Raw genomic sequence first — 11,133 nt, forward strand, 5'->3', positions numbered from 1 at the left:
ACCCATGACCCCGAGCAAGAACAAGGCCGGACGAGTTCGGGCTGTTTCTCCCCCACCTTGGGGGGCTTTATTTGGGTCTGGGGGCTCCCAGCGGATGCCTTGGGCTGGGCCAGGTCCATGGGCTCCAGGTGCCACCTCAATGTCCCCAAATCCACACGTGGCACCTCAATGTCCCAAATCCCTGTTCCACACATGACCCCGAGCAAGAACAAGGCCGGACAAATTTGGGGTGTTCATCCCCCACCCTGAGGGGCTTTATTTGGGTCTGGGGGCTCTCAGTGGGTGCTTTGGACAGGGTGAGAGCCACAGCCAGGTCCATGGGGCTCCAGGTGCCACCTCAGTGTCCCCCAAATCCCTGTTCCACCCATGACCCCGAGCAAGAACAAGGCCGGACAAGTTCGGGGTGTTCATCCCCACCTTGGGGGGCTTTATTTGGGTCTGGGGGCTCTCAATGGGTGCTGTGGGCCGGCTTGGGCAGGATGAGGGCCAGGGCCAGGTCCATGGGGCTCCAGGTGCCACCTCAATGTCCCAAATCCACACGTGGCACCTCAGTGTCCCCAAATCCCTGTTCCACCCATGACCCCGAGCAAGAACAAGGCCGGACGAGTTCGGGCTGTTTCTCCCCCACCTTGGGGGGCTTTATTTGGGTCTGGGGGCTCTCAGTGGACGCTGTGGGCCGGCTTGGGCAGGATGAGGGCCAGGGCCAGGTCCACGAGGGCCGAGGGCAGGTAGGAGGCCGGCAGCCAGAGCAGCTTGGCGTCCCAGCCGGCGCTGTAGCGGCTGCGCGGGTGCTGCGCCCGCAGCGCGTGCTCGATGCAGTCGGTGACCTTGGCCAGGTCCTGGTCGCACAGCAGCGACAGCAGCAGGCGCTGCACCCGCAGGTCTGGGCAGGGGAAAGCGCCCGGAGAGGGAAACTGAGGCAGCGGCGGGAGGATGGGGAGTGGGGGAGGTGGGAAAGGGAAACTGAGGCAGGGCTGGGAGGATGGGGATTGGGGGAGGTGGGAAAGGGAAACTGAGGCAGCGGCGGGAGGATGGGGAGTGGGGGAGGTGGGAAAAGGGAAACTGAGGCAGCGGCGGGAGGATGGGGAGTGGGGGAGGTGGGAAAGGGAAACTGAGGCAGGGGCGGGAGGATGGGGATTGGGGTTTGGGGGAGGTGGGAAAGGGAAACTGAGGCAGGGGTGGAGGATGGGGATTGGGTTTGGGGGAGGTGGGAAAGGGAAACTGAGGCAGGGGTCGGGAGGATGGGGATTGGGGGAGGTGGGAAAAGGGAAACTGAGGCAGCGGCGGGAGGATGGGGATTGGGGGAGGTGGGAAAGAGTCAGGAAAAGGGAAACTGAGGCAGGGGCGGGAGGATGGGGATTGGAGAGGTGGGAAAGGGAAACTGAGGCGGGGGTGGGGTTTGGGGTCTGGGGGACTTGGGAAAGGGTCAGGAAAAGGGAAACTGAGGCAGGGGTGGGAGGATGGGGATTGGGAGAGGTGGGAGGTGGGAAAAGGGTCAGGAAAGGGGAAACTGAGGCAGGGGTGGGAGGATGGGGTTTGGGGTTTGGGGGAGGTGGAAAGGGAAACTGAGGCAGGCTGGGAGGATGGGGATTGGGGTTTGGGGGAGGTGGGAAAGAGTCAGGAAAAGGGAAACTGAGGCAGGGGCGGGAGGATGGGGATTGGGGGAGGTGGGAAAGGGAAACTGAGGCAGGGGTCGGGAGGATGGGGAGTGGGGGAGGTGGGAAAAGGGAAACTGAGGCAGCGGCGGGAGGATGGGGATTGGGGTTTGGGGGAGGTGGGAAAGGGAAACTGAGGCAGGGGTCGGGAGGATGGGATTGGGGGAGGTGGGAAAGGGAAACTGAGGCAGGGGTGGGAGGATGGGGATTGGGGGAGGTGGGAAAGAGTCAGGAAAAGGGAAACTGAGGCAGGGGCGGGAGGATGGGGATTGAGGGAGGTGGGAAAGGGAAACTGAGGCGGGGGTGGGGTTTGGGGTCTGGGGGACTTGGGAAAGGGTCAGGAAAAGGGAAACTGAGGCAGGGGTGGGAGGATGGGGAGTGGGGATTGGGGGAGGTGGGAAAGGGAAACTGAGGCAGGGGTGGGAGGATGGGGATTGGGAGAGGTGGAGGTGGGAAAAGGGTCAGGAAAGGGGAAACTGAGGCAGGGATGGGGATGCTGGGGTTTGGGGTTTGGGGAGGTGGGAAAGGGAAACTGAGGCAGGGGTGGGAGGATGGGGATTGGGGGAGGTGGGAAAGGGAAACTGAGGCAGGGGCGGGAGGATGGGGTTTGGGGTTTGGGGGAGGTGGGAAAGGGAAACTGAGGCAGGGCTGGGAGGATGGGGATTGGGGTTTGGGGAGGTGGGAAAGAGTCAGGAAAAGGGAAACTGAGGCAGGGGCGGGAGGATGGGGATTGGGGGAGGTGGGAAAGGGAAACTGAGGCAGGGGTGGGGTTTGGGGTCTGGGGGACTTGGGAAAGGGTCAGGAAAACGGAAACTGAGGCAGGGGTGGGAGGATGGGGAGTGGGGATTGGGGGAGGTGGGAAAGGGAAACTGAGGCAGCGGCGGGAGGATGGGGATTGGGAGAGGTGGGAGGTGGGAAAAGGGTCAGGAAAGGGGAAACTGAGGCAGGGATGGGGATGCTGGGGTTTGGGGTTTGGGGGAGGTGGGAAAGGGAAACTGAGGCAGGGCTGGGAGGATGGGGATTGGGGTTTGGGGGAGGTGGGAAAGAGTCAGGAAAAGGGAAACTGAGGCAGGGGCGGGAGGATGGGGATTGGGGGAGGTGGGAAAGGGAAACTGAGGCGGGGTGGGGTTTGGGGTCTGGGGGAGTTGGGAAAGGGTCAGGAAAAGGGAAACTGAAGCAGGGGTGGGAGGATGGGGATTGGGGTTTGGGGGAGGTGGGAAAGGGAAACTGAGGCAGGGGTGGGAGGATTGGGAGAGGTGGGAGGTGGGAAAAGGGTCAGGAAAGGGGAAACTGAGGCAGGGCCGGGGTTTGGGGTCTGGGGAGTTGGGAAAGGGTCAGGAAAAGGGAAACTGAGGCAGGGTGGGATGCTGGGGTTTGGGGGAGTTGGGAGGTGGAAAAGGGTCAGGAAAGGAGAAACTGAGGCAGGGCTGGGATGCTGGAATTTGGGGGATGCAGTAAAAGGGGAAACTGAGGCAGGGTGGGACGCTGGAATTTGGGGTCTGGGGGATGCAGGAAAGGGGGAAACTGAGGCAGGGGTGGGACGCCGGAATTTGGGGTTTGGGGGATGCAGGAAAGGGGGAAACTGAGGCAGGGTGGGACGCTGGAATTTGGGGTCTGGGGGATGCAGGAAAGGGGGAAACTGAGGCAGGGGTGGGATGCTGGAATTTGGGGTCTGGGGGATGCAGGAAAGGGGAAACTGAGGCAGGGGTGGGATGCCGGAATTTGGGATTTGGGGGATGCAGGAAAGGGGGAAACTGAGGCAGGGCTGGACGCTGGAATTTGGGGTCCGGGGGGGAGCCCCAGGGGTTCGGGGCCGTGCCCCACAGCCCCCGCCCCACTCACACTGGGGGAGGAAGTGCTCCCCGTAGCTGCTGCGGGTCTCGGGCTCCAGGCGCTCCCAGCAGCGCCGCAGCGACGCCTCCAGCGCGGCCAGGTCCGTCACGTTGGTCTTGAAAAAACCCGGCTCCACCATGCTGACCTTGACCCCAAAGTGCCGCATGTCCCGCCTGAGAGGGGTCAGGGGGTGGTCAGGGGTGGCCAGAGGGTCAGGGGGTGGTCAGGGGGGTCAGGGAATGGCCAGAGGGGTCAGGGGGTGGCCAGAGGGGTCAGGGGTGGCCAGAGGGGTCAGGGGGTGGTCAGGGGGGTCAGGGAATGGCCAGGGGGCTCAGGGCCACCCAGGTCCGTCACGTTGGTCTTGAAAAAACCCGGCTCCACCATGCTCACCTTGACCCCAAAGTGCCGCATGTCCCGCCTGAGAGGGGTCAAGGGGTGGTCAGGGGGTGGCCAGAGGGTCAGGGGGTGGTCAGGGGGGTGGTCAGGGGGTGGCCAGAGGGCTCAGGGGGTGGCCAGGGGGTGGTCAGGGGGTGGCCAGAGGGGTCAGGGGGTGGCCAGAGGGGTCAGGGCCACCCAGGTCCGTCACGTTGGTCTTGAAGAACCCTGGCTCCACCATGCTCACCTTGACCCCAAAGTGCCGCATGTCCCGCCTGAGAGGGGTCAGGGGGTGGTCAGGGGGTGGTCAGAGGGTCAGGGGTGGTCAGGGGGGTCAGGGGGTGGCCAGAGGGTCAGGGAGTGGCCAGAGGGCTCAGGACCACCCAGGTCCGTCACGTTGGTCTTGAAGAACCCAGGCTCCACCATGCTCACCTTGACCCCAAAGTGCCGCATGTCCCGCCTGAGAGGGGTCAGGGGGTGGTCAGGGGGTGGCCAGAGGGTCAGGGGGTGGTCAGGGGGGTCAGGGAATGGCCAGAGGGGTCAGGGGGTGGCCAGAGGGGTCAGGGGGTGGCCAGAGGGGTCAGGGCCACCCAGGTCTTGAAGAACCCCGTTCCACCGATGGCTGACCTTGACCCCAAGAGTGCCGCATGTCCCGCCTGAGAGGGGTCAGGGGGTGGTCAGGGGGTGGCCAGGGGGTGGTCAGAGGGTCAGGGGGTGGCCAGAGGGCTCAGGGGGTGGCCAGAGGGGTCAGGACCACCCAGGTTGGTCATGCCAATCTTGAAGAACCCTGGTTCCACCATGCTCACCTTGACCCCAAAGTGCCGCATGTCCCACCTGAGAGGGGACCAGGGGGTGGTCAGGGGGTGGTCAGAGGGTCAGGGGGTGGTCAGGGGGGTCAGGGGGTGGTCAGGGGGGTCAGGGGGTGGCCAGAGGGGTCAGGACCACCCAGGTCCGTCACGTTGGTCTTGAAGAACCCCAGCTCCACCATGCTCACCTTGACCCCAAAGTGCCGCATGTCCCGCCTGAGAGGGGTCAGGGGGGTCAGGGGGTGGCCAGAGGGTCAGGGGGTGGCCAGGGGGTGGTCAGGGGGTCAGGGGGTGGCCAGAGGGCTCAGGGGGTGGCCAGAGGGCTCAGGACCACCCAGGTCCGTCACGTTGGTCTTGAAGAACCCTGGCTCCACCATGCTGACCTTGACCCCAAAGTGCCGCCTGAGAGTGGGTCAGGGGGTGGCAGGAGGGGTCAGGAGGTAGCCAGAGGGGTTAGGAGGTAGCCAGAAGTGTCAGTAGGTAGCCAGAAGTGTCAGGAGGTAGCCAGAAGGGTCAGGAGGTAGCCAGAGGGGTCAGGAGGTAGCCAGAAGTGTCAGTAGGTAGCCAGAAGTGTCAGGAGGTAGCCAGAAGGGTCAGGAGGTAGCCAGAGGGGTCAGGAGGTAGCCAGAAGGGTCAGGAGGTAGCCAGATGGTCAGGAGGTAGCCAGAAGGGTCAGGAGGTAGCCAGAGGGGTCAGGAGGTAGCCAGAAGGGTCAGGAGGTAGCCAGAGGGGTCAGGAGGTAACCAGAAGTGTCAGGAGGTAGCCAGAAGGGTCAGGAGGTAGCCAGAGGGGTCAGGAGGTAGCCAGAAGGGTCAGGAGGTAGCCAGAGGGGTCAGGAGGTAACCAGAAGTGTCAGGAGGTAGCCAGAAGTGTCAGGAGGTAGCCAGAAGGGTCAGGAGGTAACCAGAAGGGTCAGGAGGTAGCCAGAGGGGTCAGGAGGTAGCCAGAGGGGTCAGGAGGTAACCAGAAGGGTCAGGAGGTAGCCAGAAGGGTCAGGAGGTAGCCAGAGGGGTCACGGCATGGCCAGACAGGTCCGGCTGTGTCCTGGGGGTCAGGGTGTGGCCGGAGGGCTCCTGGCACGTCCAGGGTGCAGCACCCACCTGAGGCTGTCCGAGAAGGCCTCGACGCAGAACTTGGACACGCAGTAGCCGCCGCCGTTGGCCGAGACGCGCCCCAGGACACTGGACATGTTGACCACTCGGCCCCGCGCCCGTTTCAGCAGCGGCAGCAGCTGCAGGGTGACCTCGATGGCCCCGAAGGCGTTGACGGCCATGATGCGGCGGAAGTCCTCGATGTCCATCCACTCCGTGGGGCCGATGGGGCTGGCCACGCCCGCGTTGTTCACTAGCCCAAACAGCCCTGGGGGGCACACGGAGGGGGGGACCCCCGCAGTGGTACACACAGTGTCCGCTGGGACCCCCCAGAGTGTCCCCATTGTCCCGTGGTGGGCACACGGAGGGTGGGACCCCCGCAATGGCACCCCCAGAGTCCCTGGGACCCCCCAGACTGTCCCCATTGTCCCGTGGGACCCCCACAATGGCACCCCCAGAGTCCCTGGGACCCCCCAGACTGTCCCCAATGTCCCGTGGGACCCCCCAAAATGGCACCCCCAGAGTCCCTGGGACCCCCCAGACTATCCCCAGAGTGTCCTGGGACCCCCACAATGGCACCCTCAGAGCCCCCTGGGACCCCCCAGAGTGTCCCCATTGTCCCGTGGGACCCCCACAATGGCACCCCCAGAGCCCCCTGGGACCCCCCCAGATTATCCCCATGTGCCCTGGGGGGACACAGAGGATGGGACCCCCACAATGGCACCCCCAATGTCCCCTGGGACCCCCACAATGGCACCCCCAGAGCCCCCTGAGACCCCCAGACTGTCCCCATTGTCCCCTGGGGGGCATACAGAGGGTGGGACCCCCGCAATGGCACCCCCAGAGCCCCCTGGGACCCCCAGACTGTCCCCATTGTCCCCTGGTGGGCACACAGAGGGTGGGACCCCTGCAATGGCACCCTCAGTGTCCCCTGGGACCCCCCAGATTATCCCCATGTGCCCTGGGGGGACACAGAGGGTGGGACCCCCACAATGGCACCCCCAGAGTCCCTGGGACCCCCCAGACTGTCCCCATTGTCCCATGGGACCCCTGCAATGGCACCCCAAGTGTCCCCTGGGACCCCCAGACTGTCCCCATTGTCCCCTGGTGGGCACACGGAGGGTGGGACCCCCGCAATGGCACCCCAAGTGTCCCCTGGGACCCCCAGACTGTCCCCATTGTCCCCTGGTGGGGACACAGAGGGTGGGACCCCCACAATGGCACCCCCATTGTCCCCTGGGACCCCCCCCCCTCCATGTCCCCCCTTGCCCCACAGCCCCTCTTTGGGGCACCCCATGCCCCCCCCTGCCCCACAGCCCCTCTTTGGGGCACCCCATGCCCCCCCCCGCCCCACAGCCCCTCTTTGGGGCACCCCATGTCCCCCCCCTGCCCCACAGCCCCTCTTTGGGGCACCCCATGCCCCCCCCTGCCCCACAGCCCCTCTTTGGGGCACCCCATGCCCCCCCCCGCCCCACAGCCCCTCTTTGGGGCACCCCATGTCCCCCCCCCTGCCCCACAGCCCCTCTTTGGGGCACCCCCATGTCCCCCCTGCCCCACAACCCCCACAATGGCACCCCATGTCCCCCCCCCCGCCCCACAACCCCTCTTTGGGGCACCCCATGTCCCCCCCCGCCCCACAGCCCCTCTTTGGGGCACCCCATGCCCCCCCCTGCCCCACAGCCCCTCTTTGGGGCACCCCCATGCCCCCCCCTGCCCCACAACCCCTCTTTGGGGCACCCCATGTCCCCCCCGCCCCACAACCCCTCTTTGGGGCACCCCATGTCCCCCCCCCGCCCCACAACCCCTCTTTGGGGCACCCCATGTCCCCCCCTGCCCCACAGCCCCTCTTTGGGCCACCCCATATCCCCCTTGCCCCCCATCCCCTCCTTTTCCCCCCACGTGTCCCTCGTGCCCGCCCTCCCCCACATCCCCTCTCTTGGTCCTTTTCCCCCCGTGTCCCCCCGTGCCCCCCGTGCCCCCCCATCCCCTCCCCAAGCCCCCAGACCCCCTTTTTTCCCCCCCTTGCCCCTCACCTTTCTCCCCCACCTCCTGCCGCACCCACTCGGCGGCCCGGCGGATGCTGTCGGAGCGGGTGACATCGAGCAGGGTGGTCCTCAGGTGCCCCCCGCCGCTGTCCCCCCGCAGGCTCTCGGCTCCCTGCGGGGTCAGGCAGGCGGCCAGCACTCGGTAGCCACGCCGGGCCAGCCCGCCGGGCCAGCAGGTTGCCAAAGCCGCTGTCGCAGCCCGTGATGAACACGTGCTTGTCGGTCACCGTGGGCAGCGTCCGGCGGTCCCGCACCAGCCAGCCCAGAGCCCAGGCCAGTGCCACCAGTGCCACGTAGAGCCACATGGCCTGCGGGGGGGGGACAGCGGGGACCACCGCCGGGGTCACCCCTGTGCCCCCCGAGGGAGGGACCCCCACCCTGTGTGACTGCCCCAGTGCCACCAGTGCCACCCCCACATGGCCTGCGGGGGGGGGACAGCGGGGACCCCCGCCAGGGTCACCCCTGTGCCCCCCGAGGGAGGGACCCCCACCCTGTGTGACTGCCCCAGTGCCACCAGTGCCACGTAGAGCCACATGGCCTGCGGGGGGGGGGACGACAGGGGGAACAACGCCGGGGTCACCCCTGTGCCCCCCGAGGGAGGGACCCCCACCCTGTGTGACTCCCCCAGTGCCAGGGACGGGGACCTGCGGGGGGACAGGGGACGCGTGGGACCCCCGCCAGGGTCACCCCTGTGCCCCCCGAGGGAGGGACCCCCACCCTGCACAGACCCCCACCCTGTGTGACTGCCCCAGTGCCACCAGTGCCAGGGATGGGGACCTGCGGGGGGACAGGGGACGCGTGGGACCCCCGCCAGGGTCACCCCTGTGCCCCCCGAGGGAGGGACCCCCACCCTGTGTGCCTCCCCCAGTGCCACCAGTGCCACCCCACATGGCCTGCGGGGGGGGCACAGCGGGGACCACCGCCGGGGTCACCCCTGTGCCCCCCGAGGGAGGGACCCCCACCCTGTGTGACTGCCCCCAGTGCCACCAGTGCCACCCCACATGGCCTGCGAGGGGACAGCGGGGACCCCCGCCAGGGTCACCCCTGTGCCCCCCGAGGGAGGGACCCCCACCCTGCCCAGACCCCCACCCTGTGTGACTGCCCCAGTGCCACCAGTGCCACCCCACATGGCCTGCGGGGGGGACAGCGGGGACCCCCGCCGGGGTCACCCCTGTGCCCCCCGAGGAGCCCGGAGGGAGGGACCCTCACCCTGGAGGGAGAGACCCCCACCCTGCCCAGACCCCCACCCTGTGTGACTGCCCCAGTGCCACCAGTGCCACCCCACATGGCCTGCGAGGGGACAGCGGGGGACCACCGCCGGGGTCACCCCTGTGCCCCCCGAGGGAGGGACCCCCCACCCTGGAAGGAGGGACCCCCACCCTGTGTGACTGCCCCAGTGCCACCAGTGCCGGGGACGGGGACCTGCGGGGGGACAGGGGACGCGTGGGACCCCCGCCAGGGTCACCCCTGTGTCCCCCGAGGAGCCCGGAGGGAGGGACCCCCACCCTGGAGGGAAGGACCCCCACCCTGCGTGACTCCCCCAGTGCCACCAGTGCCACCCCACATGGCCTGCGGGGGGGACAGCGGGGACCCCCGCCGGGGTCACCTCTGTGCCCCCCGAGGGAGGGACCCCCACCCTGTGTGACTCCCCCAGTGCCACCAGTGCCACGTAGAGCCACATGGCCTGCGGGGGGGGGACAGCGGGGACCACCGCCGGGGTCACCCCTGTGCCCCCCGAGGGAGGGACCCCCACCCTGCCCAGACCCCCACCCTGTGTGACTCCCCCAGTGCCACCAGTGCCAGGGACGGGGACCTGCGGGGGGACAGGGGACGGGTCCCTGGGCCCCTCGAGGAGCCCCGAGGGAGGGACCCCCACCCTGGAGGGAAGGACCCCCACCCTGTGTGACTCCCCCAGTGCCACCAGTGCCACCCCACATGGCCTGCGGGGAGACAGCGGGGACCCCCGCCGGGGTCACCCCTGTGCCCCCCGAGGAGCCCGGAGGGAGGGACCCCCCACCCTGGAGGGAGAGACCCCCACCCTGCCCAGACCCCCACCCTGTGTGACTGCCCCAGTGCCACCAGTGCCACGTAGAGCCACATGGCCTGCGGGGGGGGGACAGCGGGGACCACCGCCGGGGTCACCCCTGTGCCCCCCGAGGGAGGGACCCCCACCCTGTGTGACTGCCCCAGTGCCACCAGTGCCAGGGACCTGCAGGGGGACAGGGGACGCGTGGGACCCCCGCCAGGGTCACCCCTGTGCCCCCCGAGGGAGAGCCCCCCACCCTGCCCAGACCCCCACCCTGTGTGACTCCCCCAGTGCCACCAGTGCCACCCCACACGGCTTGGGGGGGGGGACAGGGGACGCGTGGAACCCCCCCCCCCCCCAAGGTCACCCTGCACCCCGAAGAGGGACCCCCACCCTGCCCACAGCACGGGGGTCTCACCTCTCACCCCCCAGCGCCCCCCACACGGTTGGGGAGGGGGGGTCTGTGGGAGGCAGGAGACACTTGGGACCCCCGCCAGGACCCCTCCCCCGTACCCCGAGTGGGGTTTGGAGAGACCCCCACCCTGCCCGGACCCCGACCCTGACCCTACAGAGTCCTCAGGTCCCCAGTGCCACCAGGTACGGCCACACCGGGGGGGGGGGGGGGGGGGGGGGACACCTACAGGGGACAAGGGACACGCGTGACCCCCCCAGGAGCCCGGAGGGACCCCCAGCCCACGGGGGTCTCACCCCGTTTCCCCCCACCCCCAGGTGTGGGGTGGACAGAGCGGTCACTCAGCACTGACCCCGGCCGGGCTCCGCCTCCTCTGTCCCACCCGGGGGGGGTTCGGGGGGGTCCCTGCCCTGCCCCGGGACCCCAAAACCTCTCCTGAGAGTTGGGGGCGGGGGGAGGGGGGTGGGAACCGCGAGCCCCCCGAGGGACCCCAGACCCACCTTGGCCGGCCTGGCCGGGGCCGGGTGGCCGAGCCCGGATTAACGGGGCTGTGCGGGGGGGGGGGGGGGGCCGTGCGTCACCGGCCGGGCACCGGGGGGGGGCTCCGGGGGGGTCCCCTCCGGACCCCTCCCACCCTCCCGGGCCAGCGGCGACCCCCGGGACCCCCGGGCCTGGCCCCGCCGTGTGCGGGACCCCCCCAACCCACCTGATCCCCCCCCCCTCCCCACCACTTGCCCCGCATGGGGAGGGGACCCGAGGGGACCGTGCCTCCCCCCCTCCAGGGACCCCGTGCCCCCCTCCGGGACCCCTATCTGGGGGGGTTTGGATGATAGGACCCCCACCCATTGCAGGTTTGGGGGGTTGGACCCCCCCAAAAGGGTGGCGGGGAC

General features: G+C 68.4%; 1 protein-coding gene across 1 annotated transcript; it reads right to left on the bottom strand.

Annotated features, from left to right (window-relative positions):
* Positions 1-640: 640 nt before the first annotated feature.
* LOC138100959 (retinol dehydrogenase 5-like) lies at positions 641-10,775 on the bottom strand. Its single transcript, XM_068998796.1, is given in 6 exon segments — positions 641-883; positions 3,498-3,661; positions 5,770-6,028; positions 7,794-7,965; positions 7,967-8,113; positions 10,744-10,775. Coding segments are annotated over 5 exon segments (963 nt in total). The 5' UTR covers positions 8,111-8,113; positions 10,744-10,775; the 3' UTR covers positions 641-659.
* Between the last annotated feature and the right edge of the window lie 358 nt (positions 10,776-11,133).

Source organism: Aphelocoma coerulescens, unplaced genomic scaffold, assembly GCF_041296385.1.
Source record: "Aphelocoma coerulescens isolate FSJ_1873_10779 unplaced genomic scaffold, UR_Acoe_1.0 HiC_scaffold_175, whole genome shotgun sequence".
In the NCBI taxonomy this organism is placed as follows: Eukaryota; Metazoa; Chordata; class Aves; order Passeriformes; family Corvidae; genus Aphelocoma; species Aphelocoma coerulescens.